The sequence below is a fragment of the Vanessa cardui genome, chromosome 7 (assembly GCF_905220365.1).
Source record: "Vanessa cardui chromosome 7, ilVanCard2.1, whole genome shotgun sequence".
NCBI classification, from domain to species: Eukaryota; Metazoa; Arthropoda; class Insecta; order Lepidoptera; family Nymphalidae; genus Vanessa; species Vanessa cardui.
This window is the reverse complement of record NC_061129.1, coordinates 4,037,309-4,054,019: the sequence shown is the minus strand read 5'-3', so window position 1 is coordinate 4,054,019 and position 16,711 is coordinate 4,037,309. Positions and strand designations below refer to the sequence as shown.

The following is a 16,711-nucleotide window of genomic DNA, read 5'->3' as shown; positions in this document are numbered from 1 at the left end:
AAATCTCATATAAACGTCTCACGAGTAGAAGACCAATAAAAAAGTTTGGAGCATTTTCATAGAGATAATGTGACATAATAATTTTATTTTTTTTAAGTATGTAAACTATTTCATCATGAAAGCGAACAGTATGTTTATAATTTCGGGACTTGCGTAACGCTTGATTTGGACACTTCACACACTTGGACACTAATAGACCTCTTCTAGTATATATCTAGTTGCTTATATGAATTTTTAATTTTTTTTTTTATATCTATCACGTCGGCCGATGCAGAGGTAAACAAAAGTTTTGGCTCGTCCTCACATCATCACCCCTCATACTCCGCCCCCTTTTATATTAACCCCGGTGTTGTCCCTTTCAGCCTCCGTATATCACCTGAAGGGAACATTTCAAATGGCGAGGATAAGAGTAAATTAGCTCATCAGCAAACATACAGGTACATCATACACATTCACGGACATACGGCACTATATGTTTATATGTTTATTGTGACGTCCGACCGGCTACGTCGCATGTATTTGCTTTATTTGTAATGTATCATAATGGATGTAAAATGCACCTAAATGTTTGTTACTTCGTATACTTGGTGGTAGGGCTTTGTGCTAATCTGGGTGGAACCATACCTCATTATATATTAAGAATTACTGAGTATTGGTGTTTCCGGCTTGAAGTGCGAGTGAGCCAGTGTAACTGTGTGGTACATCGAAGCTAAGTTCAAAATGTTGATAAAGATCTATTACTAACAAAAGTGCGCCCCCCCACTCTAAATTGTCGGATTATGTTAGTGTGCTCGTGTTTACAAGATTGATGTCTTAGTGTGTGTGAGATGACTGATGAAAGAATAAAACAGCCAAAGTAAATTAGATTATTTCTGTTAGGTAGGGGGGAGGGGCGTTCTTAGATAAATAGATCTATTTATCGATAGTGCATAAGAATATAAGGAATAGTGTTTAATGGGTGATGGTGACCACTCAGCGTCAGGTGGCTCGTTAACCAGTCTGCCTACCTATGCATTGTTAATAATGATGGTGCACTTTATAGACATTTGACCATGTGAATGTGATCAAAGCTCTGTGTACGCTTCCAGTTGTAAACGCCGACTTAACCGACACTTGCGTGGATTGAATGGGGCTGTAATTGAAATCGCTCTTTTAACCTTCACATATTTGATAAGGGCTCTTTGCAAATCTATGGGAGGCTTTTAACCGTACTAATACCGCTATTATGTCAGCTTTGTGAAATGCTTCTACTAAAATTTTGCACGAGCTTCAGTACACTGCCAGTAAAATGTTAACATTGAATAGAAAGAAATTTAACCACGCAAGTAATTCGTAATTTTCTTTAAACTAATGGAAATATTTTCGAAAATTCCAGACAATACAAAGAAGCCCTAAGACAGCAGCGTCAGCAGGACGTGTACCGGCCGCGCTGCGACCAGCCCTCCCCCTCCCCCGAGCTGGACTCCAACTCGCACTCCCTCAACCAGAGCCCCGTGCACTTCCAGAAGTCCCCCCACTCGCCCATCAACGGATACAGTAACATATCTCCCTACAACCGATCCCTGTCTTCGAATTCAACGACCTCACCCAACGCTTCAATCGTCTCGCCCAACTCGCCCGTCCTGCACTCGACGCCCCGGAGGTTTCAAGCACAGAACGGCAATCAGGAAAAAGTGGAGGAAACGAAGCGGCCCGTCCAAAAAGTCGTTCCGTCACGAAACGTCAACAAAATGTACGCGTCCGTCAACGGAAACGTCGACTACACGCGACTGAACGGCACGGATTCGTACTCCAAACCGACCTCACCAAACAAGTCCCCGACGAATACGATGGGCTATGCGAACAGTCTCAAGTCGAATATACCGCGCACGGTCAACGGCGACGCGAAGCTGCTAACGACGACGGTGTCGTACTTGAAAGGAGCGGGCGCCAAGCCGGCCAAGATACCCTGGAACAAGGACACGCCCCCGGACAAGCTCAGCTTCACCATGAAGAGGGAGTTTGATAAGCAGAAGGAGGAAACGGAGTTACTACAGCAGCTGAGGACGGTAATTTTTTTTTTTTTATGGTATAGTTTGGCGGACGAGCATATGGGCCACCTGATGGTAAGTGGTCATCATCGCCCATAGACAATGACGCTGTAAGAAATATTAAGTATTCCTTAAATCGTCAATGCGCCACAAACCTTGGAAACTAAGATGTTATGTCCCTTGTGCCTGTAGTTACACTGGCTCACTCACCCTTCAGACCGGAACACAACAATACCGAGTATTGTTATTTGGCGGTAGAATAACTGATGAGTGGGTGGTACCTACCCAGACGGGCTTGCAACAAAGCCCTACCACCAAGAATTATGTTAGTCAATACGACGTTATGTTTTAGGTCGATTTTTTTGCAAGAGTTCTATCTGATCGTTTACTTTTTGATAAAAAACTATTAATAACGAGTTGACACGGTTACTGAGTTGAATGATCTTTCATTTATTATTTGAATTATTTCATTTAATTGTGTTATGTATCTACGTTTAAAATAAACTCTACATACTAATAATGCTAAGTAATTTTATGTCACACCATATTGCATTATATGTAGACGGCAAAAAAGTATACCTAAATCAAAATCAAATTCTGTATCGCAGTATCCAAAATATGAACTAAATGACACTAATTCCTTTTCTCATGATATGCCACTCCGAGGTCCCGGGTTCGATTCTCGGCCGAGTCAATGTAGAAAATAATTTTCTATGTTTTCTTGCGTCTGGGTTATTGTGGTACCGCCTTTACTTCTGATTTTACACAACACAAGTGCTTTAGCTACTTACATTGGGCTCAAAGTACTGTATGTGATGTTGTTGGATATCAATGTATTAAACATTTTTGTCTATAGTAGTATCTAAATGCTCATTGATACGCCACTCCGATAATTTTCTATGTTGTCTTGCGTCTGCGTGTTTGTGGTACCGCCTTTACTTCTGATTTGCCACAACACAAGTTCTTTAGCTACTTACATTGGGCTCAGAGTACTGTATGTGATGTTGGATATCAATGTATTAAACATTTTTGTCTATGGTAGTATCTAAATGTAATGTTTTTCAAAATCAAAATCAAAATAAACTTTATTCAAGTAGGCTTTTATAAGCACTTTTGAATCGTCATTTTACAATTAAGTGAAGCTACCACCGGTTCGGAAAGTAGATTATACCGAGAAGAACCGGCAAGAAACTCAGTAGTTACTCTTTTTTAACATTTAAAAAATACAATGTCATGTTAATTAAATACAATTATTTCAATTCAGATAATCGAGAGCCGGCTGAAGATGTCGCTGCCGGAGCATCTGCCGGCCGTACTGGCTGACGGCGTGGTGCTCTGCCACCTCGCCAACCACGTGCGACCGCGCTCTGTCGCCTCCGTGCACGTGCCCTCCCCCGCGCAGGTGTGACCGCACACTTATAATACCCTACTGCGACAACATTGTTTGTTCTCTTGTAGGAACCTCATAAGGTTACAAAAAATAATTTAATAAGCTTTTTTTATATTGGGAAATCATAATGAATAATAATTTCTTAGTTTTCAATTACCTATAATGTTCTCATTATATCATAGTGTTGATTATATTATTGATTATGTAAGATATCATATAATCTTATAATATGTTTGCGAACATGTTGTACACTTGAACAGTCCTTATGTTGTACATACTTTATCAAGAATTCGAAGAAGAAGGAAAATTTGTGTTATTATGATATTATTTCCTTAAACACTGAGATAATGGATATATGTTCGATAATATGGGAAATATATGTTAATTTTTATGATTTTTTTTTTCAGCCAAAATTAACGATGGCAAGGTGTAGAAGAAACGTGGACAACTTCCTGGAGGCGTGTCGGAAAATAGGAGTCGAAGAGGTATGTTAAATTTTATATACGTATATATATCTATAATTACGTATTTGTATGAAAATATTAGTATTTTTTATTATATATACTAAAATCGATTGCTCGTAGTTACGTATTATCTCAATGTTGTATTTGTTTATGTTTTTAATATACTAAGTACTGAATGCTTTTAAAACTCGTATCAATAACCCTAAATGTTTACATACGAATCGGGGGAAACTTTCAATGTATTTAAAACGTCACTTGACGTCACATGTGATCTGTCGGTTTGAGTGGCGCGTGCGCGTAACCCGGTTGTGGTTGGGTGTAGTGGGCGCGGCGATGTACTGTAACTTGGTGGTAGGGCTTTGTGCGAGCCCGTCTGGGTAGGTACCACCCATTCATCACTCAGGCACAAGGGACATAACATCTTAGTTCCCAAGGTTAGTGGCGCAGTGACGATGTAAGGAATAGTTAATATTTCTCACAGCGTCATTGTCTATGGGTGATGGTGACTTACCATCAGGTGGCCCATATGCTCGTCCGCCAACCTATACCATAAAAAAAAAAAAAAACTAAGCGAGGGGTGGCGTGTGTTCCAGGAGGACGTGTGCGCGCCCGCAGACGTGCTGAGCGCGTCCGGCGAGCGCGCCGCACTCGTGCGCACCGTGCGCGCGCTCCTGGCACACGCCGCCTCCCCGCCCGCCGCGCCCCGCCCCCCCCGGCCGCCCCCACACGCCATCGAGCTCAACTACGAGCGACCGCGACACCGGTACGCCGACGACCGCTGCATCAGCAACTTCAACTACAGCGACCAGGACTACACCTTCGACGAAGCGGACGAGCATCAGCTCGGTCTCGACGACGACGCCGACTCGCCCCCGTATTCGCCGGTGTACGCCGAGGAGACGAGGGCCCGGGGCCCGTACTACCAGAAGAATAGGATTCAGTTCGTGACGCCGTTCTGCAAGGGCGACGGCGTGTTCAGGAGCGATCACCTCGAAATATATGACACGGACGAGGTCGATTTTCCGATCGATTTGACCGAGGCGATCGATTCGGACAGATACGACAGGGGCAAGATGAATCTCGACATACGAGGCAATTACGAATCTAACACGACGCCAGTTGAAACGGAAACGGCGAGAGACAGAGAGAATAGAATTTTCTATACTTGTTTATGCCTCGGAAGTTTTATCGTGTCTACGATTGCGCTTATTCTCTATCCTCTGTGAATACACGGTAACTTTATACCTAAATATTCACCACTGCCTTTCATATTTGATCTGATACATGATAAGAGTAAGACCCTATGTATACAGATACTTTTTGCAGCTATATACTGAATATCAAATTCGCGACAATACCGATTCACTTGAAGTGACTTGGTTGCAGACGAATGAGGAATAAACACGCATTATATTGAGTTAATGGCGACTGACTTCATGAAATAAGGATTATCGTCTAGAGACATCGCATAAAAATGTACTTGTTTGTGTATGCAAATGCAATACAAGAAGACTTCGTGTGTAACGCGACGGTATCGCTGCAAAAAGAAAACCCTGTCGTATAATTAAGGCTGTAGAAATGAATAGTTGTTATTAATTGTAATGAAATACACGGTTATTTCCAGTTAGTGCACACAATGCCTTATAATTGTATAATGTAACAGTAAAACTGTGATCGAAAATTAATTGAGGCTGCTGTTTACGATGGAATGCGGTACTTTATATATTTCTATTTGATAATATGCACAAAATATAAACCCAAAGTAATATAAACTACTTGAGAGCTGTAGTGAAAATAAAATATTATCTATTTTAAAGTCACTCTAACAATTTTTCTGTCTGTATGTAAAAGTAATCCTTATCTTGTGTCGTTTAAAAATGATGGAATTGAATAGCAAAATTCGTTTATTACTGTCTATTTTTAATAATATTTTTTTGAATATTTACATCCATAAATGATAGAAAAAGTGCCGCTTTCCTTATATCTGTTAAGACTGATGAAAGGAAATTGAAAGTATTTGAAACATTTAAGGAATTGTATACGTTGATAAATTCAGCTGTCTTATGGTACAAGTCGTTTTCATAGACGAGTTTAGAGGAGTATGTTATGATGGACCAAATACGGTGTGATTTACAAAATTTTTAATACGAGCCAATGTTCTTAAAATGAAAAGATGCGTTCCAGTAATTATTACGATGGTTTTTGTATATAATTTTTTTTTTTTTTATATTTAAAGTTATTGATAGACTTATGTTGAACAATTTCCTTTCTCCTAAATTAGATGGGTAGCATTCTAAAGAGAATTTATATTTTTGAATTTCCATTAAATCACTAACACTCCAAATAAACTGCCAAACAATTTAAAAATATATTATTAAGTACAAGGGAATGGTTCTGTTTAGCGTCTCATTTTTTTCCGCTTTTTTCTTCTTGATATTTTAAAAAAAGAATTGTATATTACTTAGGTGAGGTTATATAGGTTTCAGGCTTAAATTAAGTACTATTTATTTGATGATTTTCTTTTTCGTTAATATGTGTTGATTGATGTGTGTTTTATATTTTTTATATAATTACAGAAGATCTCAGTTTTTGTTTGCTATGTAATATGATTATAGATACGTATTTACGTTTTATTTTATAAATTAATTTATTTAAAAAAAATTTATTATCTAAGAATAAGTCAAGCGCGGTATTGATACAGCTGTCATTTTGATTTCCTTATTCCTAGCCTCATAATCCGATGTAATTATACCAAACAATAACTACTTTTGTATGTGACTGTCTTCCTAAAACCGTATTTTTATATGAATATTGAAAATTTTTAAATTGATCATTTGTAGTGCCAATGGTATTCTTGCGTTGTACCGAAATAATATTTCAGTTGTATAAATACCGTTAAGATTATATTGCATTAAGTTTTGTGTATCACAATGACTTAATAACTATTGCACTTATTAATATAACGCTTAGATATTATAATCTTTTTTTTTTAAATTATAGTGTAGTTATATTCGAAATTGTATTGTAACTTTATTTGTGTAAAATGAAGTTAAATATAGTAGGACACAAATTAGATGTAGCATTGGAAAATGCAATGGAATGAAATTAAAACCGATTACTGCCGATTTACACAACCAATAGAAATAGCTCCCTATCGCGCCATTCGACGCTATTCGTCGCTATAGATTCACGCGTCAGAGAAAGCAAGCGCATGTAAATCCACCCGTCAAATTGACGAATATATTAGGTCATATGATATTACAAGTTATTACGTTTATGCAAAGATCATATTCGCATGAGAAATAAATATTGATAATTTGGGATAGCGTACTCAATTCGGATGTGATCGGTTTTACGAATTTTGCCGATGCGACATCTAAGTTGTGTCGTACTATACGTATGTAAAAATGTAATTGTGTGTCATTGCACACATGTAAATTATTTCGTACTTTGTTTTCAATATATTGATATATTACGACACCACGTGGAATAGTCTTAAGACGTAGATGAAATACTGCGGTGCAATGCGTAAAGATATATGAAGTTTGTGAAAATGATAATAAAATCAGTTCGAAAGTACAATGTTTCACGAAAATATTGGTGCATTAATCTTATTAATAATTAAGATCTTAATTGTAACGTACGAATTAATTTAAAACGTAGTGCTACCCAGTCGAATATTTCTTATAAAATAAGAATCGTATGCCTTAATCGAAATTTCATATCGTTATTGTATTTTTAATGCAAACGCGTAATTATAATATTTATTCGTGGGCCGTTTACAGTTTCGAAATATTTAGCAACAAGCTTACAATTCATATTTTATTTCGTAACTAAATTTCTGTTGCAATTTCTTTGGTAGTATGACTTAAGCTTACTTATAACATACTCTACCGCCGAACACCAATACGTAGTATTGTTGTGACGGGTTATGGTGAGTGAGCCAGTGTAACTACAGGCAAAAGGGATATCATATCTAATCTTCTTATGCTATCCCCATTATAGTAGGCGATGTAAACAATGGTTAATATTTATAACAGCGCTAATATCTATGGACGGTTCTGACTTCTTACCACAAGGTAGGAAACTTGACAGTTCGCCCATCCATTAAAAATATACACAATAGCAGGGTTTTATTATTCTTTCGACTGTAAACGGTTCTCTTTAGTGCGTAGTGATATTTAGACTTATATTTTGAGGCTTTTTTTCGTATAACTATTGGATAAAAGATAATCTAAAAAGACATTTTTATAATTCAATCAATACTAACGTATATTCCTAAACATGCCAACCTAACCTGTGTTGCCAACAACTTCGGTGATTTTGCATTTATGAGGTGTTTTAAATGTATGTACTTACATATTTGTGACTTGGCGACTTTCAATGTAAATCTTATTCCTCTAGTGCAAATATTAATCGTAAATTATAATGTTTGGTTTCAATTTCTAAGTTTGTTTGAAGTTCGTAATGCAACAGCTAGGGGCGCTGCTCGCTCACACTTACACTTTTTAAGAACACAGAGTAAATAATTGTGCGACTGTGTTTTTAAAAATGTTGCCAAATTTACAGTTTTTTCGAAACCATTACTACTATTACAATTATTTTTAATGCAATATAAAGTAGATTTCTACATTTTTGGTCGTTCGAGTCAACAACTTGCATTCCAAAGATGTTTTAATATTTTAAAAGACTATAGTCTTTGTATTATATAAATAGTATTTGTATGTTTTGATTCTAAATTTTGTTTCTATATCTTATTGTTCATTATTTTTGTGTATATGTATGAAAGGTTTATTTTTAAAGATGGCTATCAATATATCCTTTACAATAAAGCTAGACTAAGTATATTCATTTCAATTAGCTTTCAAGTGTGTATACTTAATGCATTTACTAAGAAAAGTTAGAGCTGCCACATCAATTATTATTTAAACCATTTATTTTATAATTTTTCTTTAATTACAATATTTAAGTGTGTAACGCACAGTTATTAATAATTCTTTCGCATTATATACATTGATAGCCGTGTTATATATACTAGATTAACTTATAATTATTTTCAGACTTTTCATATTTGATCTTTCTATATAATATTTTGGAAAGCTTTTTAAAAATTAATTATTATTGAGCTTTAAATTTTCAAGTACAACATTTTTATATACTTAAGTACATACATACTATTATATAGATTAATATATAATTTATCCATAAATATAATATATTTATTAGCTTGTGGTGCTTGGGTATATGTTTATCATATGGCTGGTTTTAATGATTTAATTGCAAATTGTAGATGGTTCGTTGTAAGCTCATGGCATTATATGACTGATTGTAAAAAGACAGTGCGCCGCGGGTCGGCAGCATGTTGTGTATTGGCTTTAGTAATTTCTTGCCTATTTAGTTCCATTAAAACCAGTCTGCCGATCAATTCCATTACAAATATAAGACGTTTATTTAAATTATTAATTATTTTATGTTGTTCGATTGGTTTATAATTTTAATAAGCACACTGTATCGTGGGTAATATTTTTTTATTAGTTACTACAGTACTTTTAAAATGTTTTATTGTGTTTAGTGTATGAATGCGTTTCGATATATTTTCGGCTAAAGTATTTACGAAATGTACTTCTTTTGTATGTACTTACAATGTTTTTTCTGAATATTAAAATAAATTTCTCATTGGCATCACACTCGTTTTATTGAACCCTTAATTTCCTCCAGCGGACCTCGTGTCTCGAATCCCATACGTCCATGACCCCAAGTATTACTAATTTACATAGTGAATCGTCGTCGAAGGTGACTATAGACTTGGAGTACAATTGACATTCCCCTGTGCTCAGACAGATGGCCCAGTGGTTAGAACGCGTGCATCTTAACCGATGATTGCGGGTTCAAACCCAGGCAATTACCACTATATATATGTGCTTAATTGTGTTTATAATTCATCTCATGCTCGGCGGTGAAGGAAAACATCGTGAGGAAACCTGCATGTGTCTAATTTCATCGAAATTCTGCCACATGTGCATTCCACCAACCCGCATTGGAGCAGCGTGGTGGAATACGTTCCAAACCCTCTCCTTAATGGAAGAGGAGGCCTTATCTCAGCAGTGGGAAATTTACAGGCTGTTACTTTACTTTACTTTACTTTGTGCTCAGAAGCTGATGTGCTGCGCGGCTGACGTGCTGGAAGGCAAGGGCACTGTGCAAGTGGCCATCACGGTGACGGAGCTGCAGCGCCGACAGAACGCGCTGCGCGACGCCCCCGCCCCCGGGCCCCCCGCGCCCCCCGCGGCCCCCGCGCCCCCCGCCGCCACCTAGCGCCGCCCGCTCGCACTCGCGCCGCTCTCGCTCACTCTGTAGACCGCCCGGGCTCATCCGGCTCGAAGGACCATGTCCGATTTGACCGATGTTCCGTCTGCCGGTGACGTGTGCTGTACTGTTCTGTGCTTGACTTGTACATGCTGTCTCTCGAAGCGAGCATTTGTAAACTTTCCGGGGAGGTCGGTTTTTGACGAGTGATTCATATTCGTGCTACCTAAGTTCGTACGTTAATGATCGGTAAATGTTATTACTAGTCAATAGAAATACTGATATTATATTTGGTACTGCGTGGTGCGGTCACTTACGACGGCAACGTATGTCATGCATTTATAGCGATGAATGAATAAGATGATTGATTGAAACGTCTTCCGAGTAGTGAAAATAAATGAAAATAAGTTTCCGATGTATTGCAAAAAAAAATTCCAACTTATTTCAGCAACTAATCATGTTGATTTATTTTGTCGTTATAACCGTAAATGCACTTTCCTTGAAACATGTTCTAAATTGAAATAAAAAAAATTTGAAATTCGTAATGCACTTAAATAATTAGGCTTTAGATACAAATTAATTATAATTTAATTAGTCCTTAACATTGATTAATGTTGGACGAGTTGCAGTTAACTAACTGTAGTGAAGTTTGCGCACATACTAAAATTTAATGTTGTTGTATTTTTATCACAATTTTTTGATTATTATAAGTGTGATTGGTGTTTAATGAAAATCACTTAACAAATTGGATTATAGTATATTCTCTATTTAATGCACTCTTACACAAAATAATTGTTATCGCATTAGTTACTGTAATGAATTGCTGTGATTGTTTAATTTTTTGAAGTACAAGTTGTCTGCATTTATGCACGATATTAATAACACAACTATAGCAATGACAAACCAGCAATATTTAATTAAATATCACAGGAATAGTAAAAAAATAATTTTGAAAGTAAATGTCATAAATGTCATATACCATCCAGTGCTTTACGCAAATCACGAATTTAATATTAGTGAGTTTTTCGGTACATTTACACACGTTAGTTATAGGCACTTAGGACTTTTTGTCGTAATAATCTAGACATCACTTCACGTTGCCTTAATTCTCACGTAATCTCGTTTTTCATCGAGTTTGGATGTATGGACCATAGTTGTGCGTCGAAGCTTCACAAAGCGCACAAACGCCATTGATATGCTTTAATTCGTATTTTTATAGATAGACTAAAACGTCATAAGAACATCCAGCACTAATTTCAAATAAACATCTGTAGTGCCTTGCAATAAAGTTCACTATTCTAAACTGGTTGAAATATACGAGAAATTGATGAAATAGTTGATCAACTTAAATAAAAACTTTGAGGATAAGAAGTAAGAAAGGTTTTGTGATAGCTTACAAGTTTATTAGAATGTCGATTTGATAGGATCTTGAGACTGATATTACGTGCTTCATCGTAAAAAAAATAGTGCCATTTTTGTCAATAATTTAGACTCATTGATACTTCAATCAAATATGGTCAAATTAGAACCAGCCAACAATTATGAGCTTTTTAGATATGAAGGTAGAAGTAGTTTTTTTCACATTAAGTGTACCTTATGAGTGTTTGACTCAGACCATTTGCAAAAAGCTATATTTTATATAGTGTATCTATTAGGTTAATTGTGCGAATATTTTAACATGAGATACCAATTATTTTGCAACAATATTTGCAAGTAAAGTCTGCCGATGCAGTATGCATTTTCTCACAAAACTCACTCTGGAAAAAAAAAGATTGTACGTCCTATATTAGGTGCACGTGATACCCTGTCACACTAAACAGGTATTATCTTTAACTCTGAAAGTCCATGACCGTGAAAATATTGACAATCTGTAACACGAATATGATCGTGTTTAAAATTACTTCGATAGTAATTTTTAAGCTTTACGATTACCATGACAAAATATTAAATAGAAAGCTTGTGCTCATATTTATTCATCAAGATTTTATTAATAAATGTTGAATCATATTTTATTTAAAAATATACTTCTTTGTGCCAATCATAATCATTTTTCAGATATATAAATGAATAACTGTTTCATTTAAAATCATTTGAGTGCACGCTTGCCTCTCAAATGACCATGATATTTAGTTCTACTAGAACGATAAAAGCATAGATTATGTCAATATTTCCTACTATAGACAAGACATGTCATATAACGCACTCTATCATCTATGAGCAATTTTTATTCGGGCGTTCGATACTTAAACTATATTTGTATATATTAAGAAAATACACACATTTTATTATAATTCATAACTCACCACCGTTTCGGTGATTTGAGATAATACTCATAATTATTTTGTATTCTTGTAATTAGGATAAATTTTATTCTCGTCATTATAAATATAGTCAATTCGATAGTAATATAAATTATTTGAATGTGATTATTTTGTGTTATTTTGTGATTGTAATATAAGCTGGACAAGTGCTTTTAGTTTATATGATATCTATGTAATTTTAATTTAATGATTTATCATCACAATGTAGGTTTTACTTTAATGATATACTTTATAATGGTGTTACCATATCGCGTTAATATTTTTTACATATTATATGTAATACAGAATGTTTATGATTATTGATTTTTCATCAGAATATCAACTTTAAAAAAAAATATCAATGTTGTGTACTCATCATGTATAACATTATTTCAATTATTTTTTTCTATATTAGCACTATAAATGTTTGTGCATATTAAAAAGAATTATGTTCATTTATCACCTGTGTATTGAAAATTGGTGTGTATAAAGTAGTTAGGAAAAGAACTGAAACTATAAAGGAGATGAAATGTAGAGTCGAGTCTTTGTCCTTTTCAAAGATAATGTGCCAAAGACTATGGTTGAAGGTTTTTTTTTTTAATTGTAAAATAGTAAATTTTCCGTGTAATGCACTGGTCTCTTAGTTTAAGTATGATGTAGCAATATCGTATCGTACCCACGTGTTTATATGTAGATACAAATAAAAGTATACTTATACATTTTAGATAATTGTTTTATTTTTTTCATTTTTAGAATTTACATGAGGAATATTTTATTGACAATGGAAGCGAATCTTTTATTAACTTAATCTCGGTGAGTTATAATTTCCCATAAAGGGAATGAGTATGAACTTATGTAAGGTTAAAGAAATTAGCTAAACATATATTTTGATTGTCACTATTAAGATTAGTTAACTGTTTATAGTTAGATTATCTGTGGTTATTGATTGATCATAAATAATCAAATAGTCCAATAGATTCCAATTTTGAATTAACGAAGCCCATCCATACACTGGAGGTACAAATAAAAATAAATAAAATAAAAATAAAAATAGCCTTTATTCTACCAGTGAAGAATTATTTCTTTTTCAGAAATTGTTTGTAGTGCGTATTATAACTATTAGCATATTATAGCTATTAATAGTAATCATATAGAAAATGTAAAGCTAAGGATTGTGTATATTATTTATTTAATTTAGAGAGTCTGCCCCTTTAGGTAAAACGTTCAATACAATATTATAAGTTAAAACATATATACATATATATACAATTTTTGTTATCAGCCCTGTTTTAAGCACATCAAGCGCCAACACACAGTGTGTTAGCGCTTGATAATGAGTCACTTCAAAAAGATTTTTAGACTTTCTCGGCCGTTTTAATGATGGTCTTAGACCTGATAATTATCAACGAGGCGATCCCAACTTGAGACGGCTGGGTTTTGTTTGAATCCGCTGCACGAATAAGACATGGTTTTGCTCTGCTAAAACATTTATGTACTTTTAGGATGCTGTGATTCGAAAAGTTTTTTTTTTTATAATAATGATGATATAGAAATACGTATGCAAGCCACTATGATTTTTAAATTTTAACATAATATAACTATTAAAACAAAAAAAAACAAATATATATGTATGCTATTATGGTTTTTTAGGTTTAACATAATATCACGGTAGCATGTGTAAGCGATCCCGTGGCGTCCGCCGAAAGACGGAGAGGGTTCCGCTGGTTTTTTAGTGGGTAAATCCGACGTATTTGGGCGCATTCGGCGTCCAAGCTCCGGGGAGAACCAAACCCTACCCCCACTTTCCATCACGTATGGGAAGCGCGTAAAGCGTTTTTCCAGCGAGGAAAAAAAAGGTTTAACATAATATAACTAATAGAAGAAAAAAATATTTCTCATCTGTTATATATTCTTATAACAGTCCTCCTTAAAAACAAGGCATTCGTTTACATATCAATTTACTTTTCTAAAATGAAAATACTGATGTGTTGTATGTAGTTGACCGGAAAGCAAACAAATTAATTTTATAATATACTAATTGTTGTCCGCGGCTTCGCTTGCATTTGGGGGTTGCTTGTCATGTGTTAGGCAAAAAAGTAGCCTATATTTTTTACTTGGTGGTAGGGCTTTGTGCAACCCCGTCTGGGTAGGTACCACCCATTCGTCAGTTATTCTACCGCCAAATAACAGTACTCAGTATTGTTGTGTTCCGGTTTGAAGGGTGACTGAGCCAGTATAACTACAGGCACAAGGGACATAACATCTTAGTTCCCAAGGTTGGAGGCACATTGACGATGTAAGGAATAGTTAATATTTCTTACAGCGTCATTGTTTATGACCACTTATCATTAGGTGGCCCAAATGCTCGTCCGCCAACCTATACCATAAAAAAAAATCTTTCTTGGAATTCAGATTTGCTTCAAAACAAATTTCATCAAATTCGGTTCATTGAGTTCACAGTGAAAGAGCGAGAGATAGACACACAGACAGAGTTACTTTCACGTTTATAATATTAGTATAGGTTATTATAAAAAGTATAGTTATATCATCACAATAAAATGGATGAACGTACAGCATGCGGCATTACGCCTTTGAGCTCATAATACTTTACCGGTTACTTACATTCAAAATAAATAATTCAACAAAAACGATTTAATGAATATTACAAAAAGATATTTTAAAAAAATGTAGGTATCGAAATACATAGGTTGTTAAATTTGGTTCAATTGCTTTGTTCACAATTATATTGAACGAATTCGTTAAAACGATCGCATTGTTATCGAAAATAGTTACTTCTAAAAGCGTCTGATAGAAAATCAAATAAAATATTTCCTATTAAAATTGTAATCCGATGCCGTCTCGAGTCTTACCTATAACCAAGTAGGCGTAACATAATTTAAATTACACATAACAAAGAACCAAAGACGGAAGCGTTCAAACAGTACCAACATGACGAAAACAAAAATATATTAAAAATCTGCATGTAATCCAATATTATATGCATTGAAATGGGCGGGCGGGGCGCGTGTAATCGGTGGCCGCTGACTAGCAAGTTGGGAGCTACGCCCTCTCCTCTGGGTGATTATGCTTGGCGCCAGGTGGTTTTTCTGTTAACATTCAAATTGTTTATTGTATCTATTCGATGTAACCTTTTAGTTATCATTGATTTAAAGAAATTATAAGGAGCTATGACTTTCATAAGCCCGTTACTGTTATAAGGCAGGAAATCAAATTATCGAATTTATTTGTAAGCTGTAAAAAATAGGTCCCAAGAAATTGTTGAACAAAATATAATGTGTTCAAAAATTGTTAAATCAAGTAAAGTTTATGGTTGTTATTTCTTATATTAACTGCCCCAAAAAAGCCTACAGTCAAGACTAAGACGTATTTTCGTAATAAAACTTTACCTAATAATAAAATACTTTATTCTAGGACCAAATAATATAATAAGAAAGTTTATACTTATATTGAGTACATAAATAGATTTTGGCTTGAAAAAATACGTGTAATTATATCATTTCCTTGAATTCTTATACATTTTATCTTACTCAATATTTTCAGGAGTATCAATTAAAACGGTTAATGTTAATTTGCTTCATTACATACGATTTTTTTTCAGAATATTATACCTATGTATAAGTATTTCGCAGAAAACAACAACAGCCTGTAAATTTCCCGCTGCTGGACTAATGGCGTTCCCTCCGTTTGAAGAGAAGGTTAGGTTTTCGCAAACATTAATATAAAGAACTAAAGAAGTCTTACAATTAGGTAACTACCGATGAGAATAGTTTAACAGAATCTCAATAAATTTCTTACACAAACATTTAAGAAAAACGTCGTAATTTTCTAAATAAATAAATCAAAATAAAACAATTAACCACAAAATTACCAATACAAAATTTCATAAGCAACACAGCTACCTGTATTGATATACCGGGTCCATTCAACCACAACACATAATTACTTGACTCGAAAAATGTATTAAACTTTCATAAAGGAAACATCCAGTTACCTAAACAGGACAATACGTTCATTCACCATCGAAAGCAAAAATAAGGCGTAGAATCAACCTCCATTGTTATTTCGATACCGGTTAGCTTTCTACGATTATTATTTACTTTTCGAAAATCATCGCCCTTGTTTACAAGTAATTAATTAAACACAATGAGCGACGGTGGAATCGACTGCTTCGGTTTTTTGTCCGCTTTACCGTGACGTGGA

General features: G+C 35.0%; 1 protein-coding gene across 2 annotated transcripts in view; it reads left to right on the top strand.

Moving 5' to 3' along the window:
* Positions 1-9,566, top strand: part of LOC124530777 (leucine-rich repeat and calponin homology domain-containing protein) — a 66,209-nt gene extending 56,643 nt beyond the window's left edge. Inside the window, exons 7-11 of one of the 2 annotated variants that reach the window (XM_047105050.1) lie at positions 363-437; positions 1,376-2,048; positions 3,295-3,432; positions 3,828-3,905; positions 4,478-9,566. In XM_047105050.1, coding sequence (XP_046961006.1) covers positions 363-437; positions 1,376-2,048; positions 3,295-3,432; positions 3,828-3,905; positions 4,478-5,110 — 1,597 coding nt within the window. In that variant the 3' untranslated portion in view covers positions 5,111-9,566. The remainder of the gene's footprint in view (positions 1-362; positions 438-1,375; positions 2,049-3,294; positions 3,433-3,827; positions 3,906-4,477) is intronic. The other variant, XM_047105051.1, reaches the window with a different exon arrangement.
* The last annotated feature ends 7,145 nt before the right edge of the window (positions 9,567-16,711 follow it).